This window comes from Esox lucius, chromosome 5, assembly GCF_011004845.1.
Source record: "Esox lucius isolate fEsoLuc1 chromosome 5, fEsoLuc1.pri, whole genome shotgun sequence".
NCBI classification, from domain to species: domain Eukaryota; kingdom Metazoa; phylum Chordata; class Actinopteri; order Esociformes; family Esocidae; genus Esox; species Esox lucius.
The window spans coordinates 568,670-586,870 of NC_047573.1; the positions used below are offsets into that span (position 1 = coordinate 568,670).

Genomic DNA, 18,201 nt, shown 5'->3' on the forward strand with positions numbered 1-18,201 from the left:
AGTTAGACTGTTTTTAATTTCTCCTTGACCCAAATTGCTGTAATTTGGTCCTATTCTGGAATATGGTGGGGTTATGATCTCACAGCCCTTTTGATGGTGTAATATGACCTCTATAATCTATTGCCCGTTGGCACCTCTCCATGGCAACTATCAGCAACCTCTCCATGGCAACCACTCTTTCAGCTTATCCATCAGACTCCGGACATTTATAGGATTATGTCTTTCTCAGCTAATCCTCTCCTGAACTACCGACTTGTGACATCTGGGTTGTGATGCCATTGTGTTATAAACATCTGGGTTGTGATGTCATTGTGTTATGAACATCTGGGTTGTGATGCCATTGTGTTATAAACATCTGTGTTGTGATGCCATTGTGTTATGAACATCTGGGTTGTGATGCCATTGTGTTATAAACATCTGGGTTGTGATGTCATTGTGTTATGAACATCTGGGTTGTGATGCCATTGTGTTATAAACATCTGGGTTGTGATGCCATTGTATTATAAACATCTGGGTTGTGATGCCATTGTGTTATAAACATCTGGATTGTGATGCCATTGTGATATAAACATCTGGGATGTGATGCCATTGTGATATAAAAAACTGGGTTGTGATGCCATTATGTTATGAACATCTGGGTTGTGATGCCATTGTTTTATACACATCTGGGTTGTGATGCCATTGTGTTATAAACAACTGTGTTGTGATGCCATTGTGTTATGAACATCTGGGTTGTGATGCCATTGTGTTATGAACATCTGGGTTGTGATGCCATTGTTTTATACACATCTGGGTTGTGATGCCATTGTGTTATGAACAACTGTGTTGTGATGCCATTGGGTTATGAACATCTGGGTTGTGATGCCATTGTGTTATAAACAGTTGCCTCTAGCAGGACACAGAGCAGCTGGAAGTGAGAATGTGCACTTCAGAATATATCTGAAACTGAACTGTTTCTCTCTCTTTTCCCCTGTATTTCTCTCCTTTCTCTCCCCCTCTCTTCATCCTCTCTCACCTCCCTCCCTCCCTCTCTCTCTTCTCTGTCTCCTCTCTTCTCTCCCCTCTAACTGTCTTTTTTAGCTGCTAAGGAAAAGGCACATAGGGAATGACATCGTCACCATAGTTTTCCAGGAACCTGGGGCGCTTCCTTTCACCCCTAAAAACATCCGCTCACATTTTCAGCATGTCTTCGTCATAGTCAAAGTCCACAGCCCGTGCACAGACAGCGTGTGTTACAGGTACGTGGCCACGACAGATCGATACAGTCTGACGAACTGCATTCTGATGACTGCAGATGATCCTGCGTAGCTCAGTTTGTAGAGAATGACTCTTGCAACATCAGACGTTGTGGGTTCGATTCCCATGTGGGACCAGGACGAAAAGGTATGCACTTTGTACTGCACATCAATCTGGATATGGGCATCAGGTAAATTACTGAAAACCTAAATGAAAGCTGACCCAGATGTTTCCTTGTACTGAAGAGATGATTCATTAACAGCTCCAACTTACCCCCACACACCATGTTGTTATGATCACACACTCACTGTGTATAATCACCCATGCTGCCTTCAAACATTAGTGAAGTACTAAATCATAGTTCATAGCCACTTCTGAAGATAACACAACCATTAAAAAAGATCAAACATGGCCCTTCATAAATTCCAGACAATATTTGAGTTGTAAAAGTTGTGTAATTAGAAAATATCAAAATTACTTGAGGAACCATTATCAGACCGAGTAACTACACCCTATTCCTCTCAGGGCACTAATCACCAGCAGTGCACTATGTAGGAAACAGTTAGGACTCAGCCCATGATGTAGTGAAATATGTAGGAAACAGTTAGGACTCAGCCTATGATGTAGTACACTATGTAGGAAACAGTTAGGACTCAGCCTATGATGTAGTGAAATATGTAGGAAACAGTTAGGACTCAGCCTATGATGTAGTACACTATGTAGGAAACAGTTAGGACTCAGCCTATGATGTAGTGAAATATGTAGGAAACAGTTAGGACTCAGCCTATGATGTAGTGAAATATGTAGGAAACAGTTAGGACTCAGCCTATGATGTAGTGAAATATGTAGGAAACAGTTAGGACTCAGCCTATGATGTAGTGAAATATGTAGGAAACAGTTAGGACTCAGCCTATGATGTAGTGAAATATGTAGGAAACAGTTAGGACTCAGCCTATGATGTAGTACACTATGTAGGAAACAGTTAGGACTCAGCCTATGATGTAGTGAAATGTGTAGGAAACAGTTAGGACTCAGCCTATGATGTAGTGAAATATGTAGGAAACAGTTAGGACTCAGCCTATGATGTAGTGAAATATGTAGGAAACAGTTAGGACTCAGCCTATGATGTTGTGAAATATGTAGGAAACAGTTAGGACTCAGCCCATGATGTAGTGAAATATGTAGGAAACAGTTAGGACTCAGCCCATGATGTAGTGAAATATGTAGGAAACAGTTAGGACTCAGCCTATGATGTAGTGAAATATGTAGGAAACTGGCCCATAGTCTCTCCCTAATGGTATGGAGGGGCTTGTTAAATTCCTGTGGTGGCAGTATGAATTGGTGGCATCTATTTCCTCCATGCTCCCTCCACCAACTCCTCCAAGCTCCCTCCACCAACTCCTCCATGCTCCCTCCTCCAAGCTCCCTCCACCAACTCCTCCAAGCTCCCTCCCTACTTATTCACTCTTCAACACCTTCCTCTCCTCACTTCACCCCATCCTTCTCCATCACTATCCACCACCTCCTCCCTCCTCCACTTTTCTTCTACTCTTCCTGCTACTTTTTCCTGATCCATCCTCCCCTCTCCTTCCATTCTCCTCCCCCTGCTCCCTTCTTGTGGACCATCACCCCTCTTTTCCATCTCCTCCTCCCTTTTCCACCTCCACCATCATCCTCTTTCTCATTCACAGGATTTTCCTGTCCGATAAAAAGATTTAAACTTGTGTTATGCAAAATATTTTGTATTGAAATATAGATTTGTTCCATTCAGAATTTTGTGTGTTTAAAATAAATCTTGATTAGATCTCTAGTAGTTCCTTTGTCTGCGTCCTCTACCTTACAGTGTGGCAGTCTCCAGATCTAAAGATGTTCCTCCATTTGGTCCTCCCATCCCCAAGGCGGTGACCTTCCCCAAGTCTGCTGTGTTTCGGGACTTCCTCTTAGCCAAGGTAATTAACGGGGAGAATGCTGCGCACAAGTCTGAGAAGTTCCGTGCCATGGCAACCAGAACGCGCCAGGAATACCTCCGCGACCTGGCAGAGAACTTTGTCTCCACGGCAACCATGGACTCTGCTGTGAAGTTTAGTTTCATCACATTGGGAGCCAAAAAGAAAGACAAAGCCAAGCCTCGTAAAGACGCTCACCTCTTCAGCATCGGTGCCATCACCTGGTCCGTCACCGCCCGAGACTTCGGACAGTCAGCTGACGTGGACTGTCTCTTGGGCGTATCTAACGAGTTTATAGTTCTAATAGAGGAGGAGTCAAAGAATGTGGTATTCAACTGTTCCTGTCGCGATGTCATCGGATGGACCTCTGGGATTACGAGTCTGAAGATTTTCTATGAGAGAGGGGAGTGTGTGATGCTGTCTAATCAAGACGGCTGTGGAGAAGACATTCGAGAGATGGTGCAGAGACTGGAGGTAAGATTAGGGTTAGAGATCATGTTCATGTCCAGGTTCATGTCTGTTTGTGTCACCTGGTCAGTAATATAAAATACCAAATGTGTTAAAGACACACCATGACTGTTTTGGAGGAGGACTTTAGTGAGTTGTTGGACCAACAGAAGCCAATACAGCTATGTTTTCTGTGCAATGTGATGTATTTATCATGCCTGAGGATCTGAGTATGCTGTCTGTTTCTGATTGGATAGTGTGGTTTTTGATTTTCCTGTTGATGAATGATAGGAGGATAACAGTACATCAGGATTAAGGCTAAAACTGGCATGTGCCTTTGCTCACTCTGGATCTAGAAAACATTGATAGAATAAAAGAGATCCGACAGGCTTGCAGGTATCAGCTCCTTCATAAAGCTTAAAATTATTACTATTTTTCTTCCTATCTACTATCTACACCTGCAACTCTGGTTAAATGAGCTAATACAAAATGTGGAAAGAAAATCACTGCACACAACTATACTTTATCTTTATCCTCTCATTACATTCGACCTCATTACACACTAACTCATTACACTATACATTATTAAACTCTACATCATTACACTGTCATTACACACCACATCATTATAATCTACTTATAATGTACTTACACTCTACCCTAATTCACTACCACACTACATTTGACCTCATTACAAAAATATTTTTCGGACTACAATATGACATATTATCACAATATGTCATTACACTGTACCTCATTACACTACCTCACAAAATTCTACCTCACTACCCTACTTTACTATACTGTACATTATCACACTGTTGTCACAATCTACCTAATCACACTGTTGTCACAATATGTGTACTTACACTCTATGTTGTCACAGTATACCTAATCACACTCTACGTCATCAGACTACCTCATGACACTCAACCTTATCACCCTTTCTTATCACAAGATTATGGAGATGCAGCCACAGTGAGATTTTTTTATTTTTGGACCAGAAAAAGTATGGAATATTATTGACTGGGTGGTACCTGAGTGTGATTGGCTGATTGCTGTTGTATATGAAAGCATATACCATGTGTATGGCATAAATTCTGCTCCCTGTTCTAATGCCTGTTGATAGCTTATACGTGTAGCAATAAGGGACCTCAGGGTCTGCGATGTATGGTCAATGTATCACAATAGCATCCTTTTTCCAGCTAGTCAGTCATTATTGCTTAGTTATTTAGCTTCTACTGTATGATGGATAGCACTGTCAGCAGGAACGAGGCCAATGTCACCGTCTGGGGCAGACCAATGATTTTAGATGATTTATTGGAGGAAGGATTAAGGATAATCTGGTTTGGTTTTAACTCTAGGATCTCCAGGCAGGTAGAAGATTAGTGATTTTCTGTAGCAGCACATATTGACCAGACCCAAGAGAACAATAGAACAACAGAACCAGACCTGGCCTCTCCTCTTTGTGAGCAGACTCAATGCCACTGTATTAAAGGAACTCTACTTAAAAGACACAGTCCTGTCATTAATGAAGATGTCGTATGAACCACTGCATCCTGGTGGGATTAATGAAGATGTGAGCGGATGAACCACTGCATTCTAGTGGGTTTAATGAAGATGTTGTATGAACCACTGCATCCTGGTGGGATTAATGAAGATGTGAGCGGATGAACCACTGCATCCTGGTGGGATTAATGAAGATGTGAGCGGATGAACCACTGCATTCTAGTGGCTTTAATGAAGATGTTGTATGAACCACTGCATCCTGGTGGGATTAATGAAGATGTGAGCAGATGAACCACTGCATTCTGGTGGGTTTAATGAAGATGTGAGGCTGAACCACTGCATCCTGGTGGGGTATGCTGTGGTTCATACAACATCTTCATTAACCCCACCAGGATTCAGTGGTTCATACAACATCTTCATTAACCCCACCAGGATTCAGAGGTTCAGCCTCACATCTTCGTTAACCCTACCAGAATGCAGTGGTTCATACAAAATCTTCATTAACCCCACCAGTATGCAGTGGTTAATACAAAATCTTCATTAACCCCACCAGGATGCAGTGGTTCATACAACATATTCATTAACACACACCAGGATGAAGTGGTTCAGCCTCACATCTTCATTAACCCCACCAGGATGCAGTGGTTCAGCCTCACATCTTCATTAACCCCACCAGGATGCAGTGGTTCATACAACATCTTCATTAACCCCACCAGGATGCAGTGGTTCATACAACATCTTCATTAACCCCACCAGGATGCCGTGGTTCAGTCTGTCTTCTATTTTTTTTGTTCTTTATTGAGATCCTAATCAACCAGCTGGCTGCCTCCATTATGTCACTATGCAGCAGATAAAAAACCAAAGGCTTTAACCTTTTAGCTCAGTTCCTCCTTTCATTCTCATTCAGCCCTGAAATCTCATTTTGCCCTAAAAAGCACTTAAGCCCCTCCCCAATGAGGATTGCTATTGTGTTTTGGATCATTGTCCTCTTGCCAGATACACATTTGTTCAGTTCAGCTTCACATTCTGGCAAAATATGGAATTCATTGTTGACTCAACGATTGCCACTTGGCCAGACCCTGAGGCAGAAAAGTAGCCCCAAATCATTATGCCTTCACCTCCATGCTTTACTCTTGGTATGACATTTTCTGATCAAAGGCAGTGTTTTTTTTTATCCAAACATGGTGTTTGGCATTACGGCCAAACAACTATTAAAAATGTTGTCCTTAGTATATTGTTCCAGTAATTTTGGTCTTTACCCAGATGTTATCGGGCAAATGTCAGTCGTGTCTTGATATTCTGTTTTGAGAGTAGCGACTTCTTCCTTCCTCACCTTCCATGTAGGCCATATTTGTAGAGTCTCTTTCTGAGAGTTGACTCAAGCACTTTGACATTGATTGTGGAGGTCTGTAAATCTTTGGATGTTACCCTGGGATTCTTAGAGATTTTGAGTAGCATCTTTGGTGGTAACACGTGTCCTATATAGATTGCCAGTGGTATCAAGTTTTTCAATGTGTAGATTATCTGTTCGACAGTGCACTTATGTACTTTAAATTGCTTGGAAATGGCTTTATAACCCCTCCCAGATTCACAGTCATCAATAATTCTTCTGGCTTCAAACAGGTCTTTTGATCTTGGTGTTATGTGTTACTACACATCATGCTGTTAAGACCAACAAGACGATGTTTTCTCATTCTTATGGAAGATTGGACCCTCCCAGTTACATTCTGACATTATTGCATCATTTGCACATTTTGATCAAACTCAATCAAATTTTAGCAATTGTATGTTATGATTAAGGTTTGATTTGATTGATTTGATTTTGATTTGTTAAATTGGGTTACATTTATCAATAAGAGTGGTTATCAATTAACGCTATTTAACTCTCAGAGGATAGGATCAGAGGGAGGGGATCGGGGGGGAGTCGGGGGGGGTCAGAGGGAGGAGGGAGGAGAGGGGGTCAGAGGGAGGAGGGAGGAGAGGGGGTCAGAGGGAGGAGGGAGGAGAGGGGGTCAGAGGGAGAGGATCAGAGGGAGGGAAGGGGATCAGAGGGAGGGGATCAGAGGGAGGGGATCAGAGGGAGGGGATCAGAGGGAGAGGATCAGAGGGAGGGGATCAGAGGGAGGGGATCAGAGGGAGGGGATCAGAGGGAGAGGATCAGAGGGAGGGGATCAGAGGGAGAGGATCGGGGGGATCAGAGGGAGGGGATCAGAGGGAGGGGATCAGAGGGAGAGGATCAGAGGGAGAGGATCAGAGGGAGGGGATCAGAGGGAGGGCATCAGAGGGAGGGGATCAGAGGGAGGGGATCAGAGGGAGGGCATCAGAGGGAGGGGATCAGAGGGAGGGGATCAGAGGGAGGGGATCAGAGGGAGAGGATCAGAGGGAGGGGATCAGAGGGAGGGGATCAGAGGGAGGGCATCAGAGGGAGGGGATCAGAGGGTATTCACATCCAAATTGTAGGAAGGGTTCAGGAATTACAGCTCTTTTAAATGTAGCCCCCCCCTTTTTCAAGGGACGAAAGGTAATTGGCCAATTTATTTAAAATCTGTTTTATGGAGAGGTGTGGGCGATTCCTTTATTATTTCTTTATCATTCCTTTATTATTTCTTCATCAGTTAAGCAGGTAAAAGGTCTAGAGTTGATTCCAGGTGTGGCATTCACTTTTGGAAGCTGTTGCTGTGAACCCACAACATGTGGTCAAAGGAGCTCTCAATGCAAGTGAAACAGGCCATCCTTAGGCTGCAAAAAATATATATCAGAGAGATAGCAGGAACATTAGGGGTGCCCAGGAGTTAGGCATATCATTACCCAAGTCTACAGTGTGATGCTTTGGGCAATGTTCTGCTGGGAAACCTTGGGTCCTGCCATTCATGTGGATGTTACTTTCACACGTAAAACCTACCTAAGCATTGTTGCAGACCATGTGCACCCTTTCATGGCAACGGTATTCCCTGATGGCATTGGCCTCTTTCAGCAGGATAATGTGGCCACAAAGCAAAAAGGGTTCAGGAATGGTTTGAGGAACACAACAGCAAGTTCAAGTTGTTGACTTGGCCTCCAAATTCCCCACATCTCAATCCAATTTAGCATCTGTGGGATGTGCTGGAGAAACAGGTCTGATCCACAGAGGCCCCAGATCGAAACTTACAGGACCTAAAGGATCTGCTGCTAACGTTTTGGTGCCAGATATCACAGAAAACCATCAGCGATCTAGTGGAGTCCATTCCTCGATGTGTCAGGGCTGTTTTGGTGGCAAAACAATATTAGGCAGGTAGTCATAATGTTATGGCTGATCAGTTTATTGTCTGCTCAGAATCAGCCAAATTCAGCAAAGTTGCTTGGACGGCGCTTCACTTTACCGATAGACAATGACCCAAAACCTACTGCAAAAGCAACCTGAGTTTTTAAGGCAACGTTTTTTTAAGGCAAAGAAAGTGGAATATTCTGCAATGGCTGTGTCAATCAACTGATCTCAACCCAGTTGAGCATGCATTTCATTTGCTGAAGACAGAACATAAGACAGAACCACCCATGAACAAACAACAACTGAAGACAGCTGCAGTAAAGGCCTGGCAAAGCATCACAAAGGAGGAAACCCAGTGGTTGGTGATGTTCAGGCGTTCCAGACTTCAAGCATTCATTGCATGTGAAGGATTCTTGACAAAGTATTAAAAATGAACATTTTATTTATGATTGTGTTAATTTGTCCAATTATATTTGAGCCCCTGAAATAAAGGCACTGTGTTTGAAAATGGTTGCAATTCCTAAACATTTCATACAATATTTTAGTTCAACCCCTTGAATTAAAGCTGAAAGTCTACACTTCAATTGCATCTCGGTTGTTTAAATGGATTTAAAATCCATTGTGGTGATGTACAGAGACAAAGGTATGAAAATTGTGTCATTGTCCAAATATTTCCAGATATTACAGTATTTGGCAGAGGACCCCAATGTCATTGAGTATTTGTCCACACAATCTCCAGAAGGACAGAGCTGGATGTATTAGCATTCATGATGAGCCAGGCAGGATCATTCTCTAATTAGATATGCTAATATATTTAAATGAGCTATGCTAATATAACCCTTCATGCATTGTAATATCTTTAGATATGTCCTTCATTAGGTATAATGATACGGCTTGACTTTTCCTCTCCACCCTGGTAAAACAGATATGTGATGAAAGGTTTTGGCATTAATCACAGTCTGTGTGTGGGCAGTATTATCTGATCCAGAAACCTTTTTACTAATCACTATTTATTAATACATCATTATTTTATGGTTTACAGTTCAGGTATTTAGCAGATGCTACTATCCAGAGTGACTTACAATTTCAAATCATTATTAATAATACATATTTATTTTACTATAATTAATGTTGTGTAATTAATGTTAATATTAATTTAATTAATTTACTCATTACTCATAGCTACTAATATTACATGTCCCCTCATCTACATTACTTCACAGACTGGTAATATCAGCATTTCTTTGCCTGCTGGAAATCCTTTCTGTACGTTATACTTTATGTATGTATGTTATAAAGGCTGTATGTAGCCCTAACACCCAGACATTTTGTAAAGGGGGTGTGTAGCCTTTACACCCAGACAGGTTGTTAAAGGAGTGTGTAGCCCTTACAACCAAACAAGTTGTTAAAGGAGTGTGTAGCCCTTACAACCAAACAGGTGGTTATAGGAGTGTGTAGCCCTTACACCCAGACAGGTGGTTATAGGAGTGTGTAGCCCTTACACCCAGACAGGTGGTTAAAGGAGTGTGTAGCCCTCACACCCAGACAGGTGGTTAAAGGAGTGTGTAGCCCTTACACCCATACAGGTTATAATGGGAGTGTGTAGCCCTCACACCCAGACAGGTTATAATGGGAGTGTGTAGCCCTCACACCCAGACAGGTTATAATGGGAGTGTGTAGCCCTCACACCCAGACAGGTTTTAATGGGAGTGTGTAGCCCTCACACCCAGACAGGTTTTAATGGGAGTGTGTAGCCCTCACACCCAGACAGGTTTTAATGGGAGTGTGTAGCCCTTACAACCAGACAGGTTATAATGGGAGTGTGTAGCCCTTACAACCAGACAGGTTATAATGGGAGTGTGTAGCCCTCACACCCAGACAGGTTATAATGGGAGTGTGTAGCCCTTACACCCTGACAGGTTATAATGGGAGTGTGTAGCCCTTACACCCTGACAGGTTATAATGGGAGTGTGTAGCCCTTACACCCTGACAGGTATTAATGGGAGTGTGTAGCCCTTACACCCTGACAGGTTATAATGGGAGTGTGTAGTCCTTATACCCTGACAGGTTGTAAAAGGAGTTTGTAGCCCTTAAAACCAGAAAGGTTATAACAGGAATATGTAGCCCTTACACCCAGACAGGTTATAAAGGCTGTGTATAGCCCTTACCGCCAGCAGGTTATAGAGGGATTGTGTATCCCTTCCCATTCAGCCAGAGAGGTTATTTAGGGAGTGTATATCCCTTCCCATTCAGCCATACAGTTTATAAAGGCTATATGTAGCCCTTACACCCAGACAGGTTATAAAGGGATTGTGTAGCCCTTATACTCAGGCAGGTATGAATGTGGTACAGCTACAACCTATGAAGGTTTTTCATTCTTTTTCATATTTGTCTGTGTCCCAATTACAGTGGGGAGAACGAGTATTTGATACACTGCCGATTTTGCAGGTATTCCTACTTGCAAAGCATGTACAGGTCTGTAATTGTAATGAATGGTGGTGTTGCGAGAGCAAGGAACCAGGTGCATGCAGAGGTAGTCGGTGTAGTTATTTTAATTGAATAAACAAACAAACACCGAGCACAAAACAACGAAAGAAAAGGCTGACTTCAGCAGCAAAACGGAAGCACACAAAGCTCTAAAGGTACTTACATTGACAGCAACACACACAACAGCAAACATGACAACAACAATGATCCACACTGTGAAGAGCAGAGGGGAAACATTTAAACACATACAAATTAGCAAACACTGTGTGTTCCCTGGGACCTGGTGTGAATGATGATTGACGACATTTGACACAACAAGTCCGGGATGCGTTCGTGTGGTGATGGAAACTGAGAATGTACGGAATGGTGGCGCTGAAGCTCACCGTACCATGACCGTAATTATTATCATAGGTACAATTCAACTGTGAGAGTCGGAATCTAAAACGAAAATCACATTGTATGATTTGTAAATAATTAATTGGCATTTTTTTGCATGACATAAGTATTTGATCACGTACCAACCACTAAGAATTCCGGCTAGTTTTTCTTTAAGAAGACCTCCTGTTCTCCACTTGTATTAACTGTACCTGTTTGAAATTGTTACCTCTATAAAAGACACCTGTCCACACATTCAGTCAAACAGACTCCAACCTCTCCACAATGACCAAGACCAGAGAGCTGTGTAAGGACATCAGGGAAAAAATTGTAGACCTGCACAAGGCTGGGATGGGCTACAGGACAATAGGCAAGCAGCTTGGTGAGAAGGCAACAACTGTTGGCGCAATTATTAGAAAATGGAAGATGTTCAAGATGACTATCAATCTCCCTCGGTCTGGGGCTCCATGCAAGATCTCACCTCGTGGGGCATCAATGATCATGAGGAAGGTGAGGGATCAGCCCAGAACTACACGGCAGGACCTGGTCAATGACCTGAAGAGAGCTGGGACCACAGTCTCAAAGAAAACCATTAGTAACACACTACGCCGTCATGGATTAAAATCCTGCAGCGCACGCAAGGTCCCCCTGCTCAAGCCATCGCATGTCCAGGCCCGTCTGAAGTTTGCCAATGACCATCTGGATGATCCAGAGGAGGAATGGGAGAAGGTCATGTGGTCTGATGAGACAAAAATAGAGCTTTTTGGTCAAAATCCACTCGCCGTGTTTGGAGGAAGAAGAAGGATGAGTACAACCCCAAGAACACTATCCCAACTCTGAAGCATGGAGGTGGAAACATCATTCTTTGGGGATGCATTTCTGCAAAGGGGACAGGACAACTGCACCGTATTTAGGGGAGGATGGATGGGGTCATGTAACATGAAATCTTAGCCAACAACCTCCTTCCCTCTCAGTAAGACCATTGAAGATGGGTCGTGGCTGGGTCTTCCAGCATGACAACGACCCGAAAAACACAGCCAGGGCAACTAAGGAGTGGCTCCATAAGAACCATCTCAAGGTCCTGGAGTGGCCTAGCCAGTCTCCAGACCTGAACCCAATAGAAAATCTTTGGAGGGAGCTGAATGTCTGTATTGTCCAGCGACAGCTCCGAAACCTGAAGGATCTGGAGAAGGTCTGTATGGAGGAGTGGGCCAAAATCCCTGCTGCAGTGTGTGCAAACCTGGTCAAGAACTACAGGAAATGTATGATCTCTGTAATTGCAAACAAATGTTTCTGTACCAAATATTAAGTTCAGCTTTTCTGATGTATCAAATACTTAAGTCATGCAATAAAATGAAAATTAATTACTTAGATATCATACAATGTGATTTTCTGGATTTTTGTTTTAGATTCCGTCACTCACAGTTGAAGAGTACCTATGATAAAAATTACAGACTTCTACATGCTTTATATGTGGGAAAACCTGCAAATTTGGCAGTGTATCAAATACTTATTCTCCCCACTGTAGCTCCTATTAATCAGTGAAATGGACTGTTTTGTTGTTTTGTTTGGTGCTTTGGTTCTATCAATGTCATATGAATATGTCAAAATGTTCATATGTTCATCCAAGGGCACCTGAGAGAGCATCTCTCTACACATAAAGCTCCGGAAACAGTTAAGAGACCACTGCAAAAAAGTTGAAATGGATAGTTTTGAGTGAGGAACAGAAGGGTTAAAATGAAGAGACTTGCTGCAAATTGAAAGCTTCTCTTCCTCACAAAAAGTTTTCCTTTTCAACTTTTTTGAAAGGAAAGAAAAAGGTGCAGTGGTCTCTTAATTGTTTCAGAGCTGTATCAATACAATAAATAAATATAAATAAATATTTCTAAATACAGGTGTTGTATTGCATATAATGGATACTTTAAGATGTGCTAATGTACATGAACATACATAGAAAGTGACCAGAGCATATGTGTGGCTGTAGTCTTTTATGATGTTCTGTGCTTTCTTAAGGCATTGTGTGTGGTAGATGCCTTGCCTTGAAGGGAGATGGCAGCTAATGATGCTCTCTGCTGACTTCACCCTCTGGAGGGCCTTGCGGTCAGCAGCAGAGAAGCCGATTCTGATTGCCTGGACCAGGTGAGGTTATCTTTAATGAATACACAGAGGAACTAAAAGTCGTAGACTTGCTCTACTTCAGCTCCATCAATCTGTATGGGGGCATGATCCCCTCTCTGTTGCTTACTTAGTCTTGCAGACATTAAGAGAGAGGTTGTTGTCCTGGTGCCATGTAGCTAAGTAACTTACCTCCTTTTTGTATTTGGTCTCATTGTTGTTGGAGATGAGACCCAGGATGGTCTGCAAACTTATGTATGACGTTGGAGCTGTGTGTGGCCACGCAATCATGCATGAACAGGGAGTACAGGAGGGAACTGTGTATGCAGCCCTGGAGGGCTCCGGTGCTCAGGGTCAGTGCAGAGGAGGTGAGGTTGCCCATTCTCACCTCCTGGGGTCTGCCCGTCAGGAAGTCCAGGATCCAATTGCAGAGGGGTGAGTTAAGTCCAAGGGTCCTGAGCTTAGGAAAAAGTTTGGTGGGCACAATGGTGTTGAATGCAGACTTGTGGTCCACAAACAGCATCCTCATGTATGTGTAGCTGGAGAGGGTTATGTGTGTTGTCAGGGGGATGGCATCGTCTGTTGATTCTTTGGGGGCGGTATGCAAATTGAAAGGGGTCCAAGGTGTCAGGCAGGGTGGAGCAGATGTGAGTTCTGACCTCAAAGCAATTCATGATAGTGGAGGTCAGTGCTACAGGGCGGTAGTCGTTCGGGCAGGTTATGGAAGGTTTCTTTAGTATCGGAACGATGGTGGTCTGTTTGAAGCACGAGGGGGCAACAGACAGAGAGAGGTTGAATATGGAGGTGAAAACCTCTGCTAGTTGGTCAGCGCACCCCCTGAGGACGTGGCCTGGAATGCCATCTGGCCCTGGTGACTTCCGAGGGTTCACTCTTTTAAAAACTCTCCTCACGTCAGCCGTGGTTAGGGACAGAGTGTAGTCGTCCTGGTCCTCATCAAGCCTCACTGAAGGAGTTGTGTTGTTCTCCTCAAACTGTGCATTGAGCTTGTCAGGGAGTGAGGTGGTGGGACTGGCATCACTGCTATTTCTCCCTTTATAATCTCTGGGTTAGGGTGAGTCCGCGCATGTCTGGTGTAAGAGCTGTGGTAGTTACACTCCAACTTATCACTGTATTCTCTTGTTCCATCCCTGATAGCTTTCAATAGGTCATATCTGGATCTCCTCAAAGCCGCCAGGTCACCAGAGCTATAGGCGGAGGACCGTGCTCTGAGCTTGTCAAGACATTACCATTAACCCAGGGCTTTTGGTTGGGGAAAGTCCTGACATTCAATCAATCAATCAATCAATCAACATTTATTTATAAAGCGCTTTTTACAACAGCAGTTGTCACAAAGTGCTTTACAGAGACACCCGGCCTTAAACCCCAAGGAGCAAACAACAGTAGTGTTGAATTTCAGTGGCTAGGAAAAACTCCCTAAGAAGGTCGAATTTTAGGAAGAAACCTAGAGAGGACCCAGGCTCAGAGGGGTGACCAGTCCTCTAATGGCTGTGCCGGGTGAGATATTAAGAGTCCAATTGGAATAATAAATAAATTTCTCTTGGCTAAATCCAGAGTATATTTGATTTTAGACTAGGTCAGAAGTATGACCAGGTGGACAAGGACAGGAACAGCAACGGTCCCCCCAAACCAGGTAATCCGCAGGTGTGGACCAGGACCTCATCTCCTTCTAAAATTTAAAATTGGAGGAAACTGAGAAAAGTTAGTAGTACATCCCTCATGTCCCCCAGCACAATAATATAGCAGCGTAACACCTTGGAAACTGAGACGGGGGGGTCCGGTGACACTGTGGCCCTACCCGGGGGAGGCCCCGGACAGGGCCCAACAGGCAGGAAATCAATCCAACCACATTGCCAGGCATCAACCAAAGGGACACCCACCAACCGCAACCCCCCTGAATGAACATTGACCCTCGTGATGGCATCATTGATGCACTTGGAGATATGAGACAATGTCTGTGTATTCATCAATGTCCCCATCAGCTGCTACACAAAACATCTGCCAGTCTGTAGTCTTGAAGCAGTCCTGGATAGTGGTAATGGATTCCTCACTCCAGCGCAGAACTGCCCGAAAAAACGCTTCTACCTGTTTTAGTGGTTGTCTGTAGATGGGGAGGTGTGAAGGTGTGATCCGCCTTACCAAATGCAGGCCGGGGGAGGACTTTGTAGCTGTTCCATATTTGTGAATAACAATGGTCAAGAGTCGGAAAGTCGAAAAGTGAATGTGCTGGTGATATTTTGACAAAACCTTCCTCATATTTGCCCTGTTGAAGTCGGCAACAACAATAAAAGCTGCCTCAGAGTGTGCGTCCTATAGTCCATTAGTTACTCCATATAGGTCCTCTAGTGCGTGCGTTTTAACTGCCTGCAGGGGAATGTAGACTACTGTGAGAATAGCAGCGCTGATTTCCCGAGGAAGGTAGAAGGGCCGTACTTTACCGCTACATTTATGAGCTCCAGGTCTGGTGAGCAGCGTTTTGAAAGTACTGCAACATCCGAACCCCAGAATCAGGCACCATAGGGTTTAAACAAGTCTCAGAAAACGGCAAAACACAAGAGTTCGCAATATCCCACTGGAAGTTAATCTGTGCATGTAGTTCATCCATTTTATTTTCCAGGGATTGAACATTTGCAAGTGAAATGCTCGATAACGATGGATTGAAGTATTTAATCCGAGATCTACGTAGGATACTGGCACTTTTGCCTATAAATACAAAATAACTTTATGATAGAGGCCAAGCACAGGCCCCACCCTCCACAGGCCCCCACCCTCCACAGGCCCCACCCTCCACAGGCCCCACCCTCCACAGGCCCCCACCGTCCACAGGCCCCCACCCTCCACAGGCCCCACCCTCCACAGGCCCCACCCTCCACAGGCCCCCACCCTCCACAGGCCCCACCCTCCACAGGCCCCCACCCTCCACAGGCCCCACCCTCCACAGGCCCCCACCCTCCACAGGCCCCACCCTCCACAGGCCCCCACCCTCCACAGGCCCCACCCTCCACAGGCCCCCACCCTCCACAGGCCCCACCCTCCACAGGCCCCCACCCTCCACAGGCCCCCACCTTCCACAGGCCCCACCCTCCACAGGCCCCACCCTCCACAGGCCCCCACCCCACCAAGCCCTGGTTCAACCGCACCTCCTGCACCCCTGATAGTTACACCAGTGGTACATGCTGCCAGAGAGAAAAAAGTTGCCCTGTATTACATGTCCAGCATGCAACAATGAAGAAATGCACCAGAGCAAGAAATGTCATGTACCCAGTATTCCACCGTCATTACCATTACCGTTTCACCTCACAACCAGTGATCTGAAGTTGAAATCGTATTTTACATTGTATTCTAAATGCTGTAGATGAAAGCAAAAGGTCCACTCACCACTATGATGATCATTTAAAAACAAAGAGCATTCTCTTGTCCTTTATGAAATTGATACTGGCAAGTTCATGGAGCTTGTCTTTTATTTTTTATTGAGATCAAAGCCAGGGCTGACAGCCAGGCCATTGCCATCCTTACGTACACTCAGTGCCAAAAGCTAGCCAGCTGGGTAGGCTCAAGTATGAGGAAACAAGATAAAGCTTGTTTATTGGCTTTTAATTAGAGACTTATACTTAGGACCTCTAGAGGGCCTTGAGATGTCATACAATTGTCCCACCCATTACTAGACAATTTGTGATTGCTTGATTCTACTGTCATTCCAAAATGCTGCTCTAATTGAAGTTTGGCTGGTGCCCTCTATTCAAATCCTGAGGGCCTAGCCAAAGAGCATTGAGCACAGCTAAATAGTTTCTACCAAGACACTTCTAAAGAAAAATTCTAATTGGATATTACCCCTTCTTTTTCCAGCACAAACTAAAAACATTCAATAGGGTGATCATAAAAATGAAGACAAAATACATTAAATCAATGAAAACAACATTTCTAATGATATATAAAAAATATATATATAGATTTTCGTATCTATCCTTAGGCCCTCTCTGAGGGTGTAGTGGGCCCTGACGGTTTCCCACTGTCTGTTTCTCTCCAGATTACGACCCGAGGCTGTGAGACATCTGAGATGACTTTGCGTCGGAATGCTCTGGGCCAGCTGGGTTTCCATGTGAACTTCGAGGGCATTGTGGCAGACGTTGAGGCCTTTGGGTTTGCTTGGAAGGCAGGGCTTCGCCAGGGCAGCCGATTAGTGGAGATCTGTAAGGTTGCTGTGGCAACACTGACCCACGAACAGATGATTGACCTCCTGAGGACCTCTACCACAGTCAAGGTGGTGATCATACAGCCACATGACGACGGAGCCCCACGCAGGTAACTCTTAACCCATGACCTATAACCCCTGATCTATGATAGCTACTACCTGATATCACATGCTTTTGGGGCTTGGAATTTGCACTAAGATGTTCTGCTCAAGTTCTGAGGGCGAACGTCAGGTAAGATAATAAATGATGGCATTCCAAAAACATTGTTCAGCAGTAAGGTTTGTGAATTGTTTCCATAAAAAAGGCTTAATTAGAGGAGCACAAAAAGCATTGTAAAGATTGGTAGTATTTAGGAAGAAAACAGAGGGGAGTAAGAGAGGGAGTAACAAACAGTCCATCTGTTTGTTATTGTGTCGATAAAACTGCACAGTCGTGTGAAACTGTCACAGTTGAGAGGCAGGACATGAGGCGCAGAGCTGTAGAACATCTTTTTAATGTATTTTTCAGAACCAAAACAACAAAAGGAGAGTATACCTGTGAACTGAAGGGCAGCAAAAGCAAAGCTTACTCCAAACAATGACCAACAAACTGAAAGGCAAATAGAACAACTTAAATAGGGTCCCCACACAGT

The 18,201-nt window shown here is 44.0% G+C and overlaps 1 protein-coding gene across 3 annotated transcripts in view; it reads left to right on the forward strand.

The window, feature by feature from the left end:
- LOC105007433 (signal-induced proliferation-associated 1-like protein 2) overlaps positions 1-18,201 on the forward strand; it is a 124,339-nt gene that overhangs the window by 59,569 nt on the left and 46,569 nt on the right. For all 3 annotated transcript variants that reach the window (XM_034292276.1, XM_020046840.3, XM_020046841.3), the window contains 3 exons: positions 1,081-1,238; positions 3,080-3,656; positions 17,405-17,679. In XM_034292276.1, the coding sequence (XP_034148167.1) occupies positions 1,081-1,238; positions 3,080-3,656; positions 17,405-17,679 (1,010 nt within the window). The remainder of the gene's footprint in view (positions 1-1,080; positions 1,239-3,079; positions 3,657-17,404; positions 17,680-18,201) is intronic.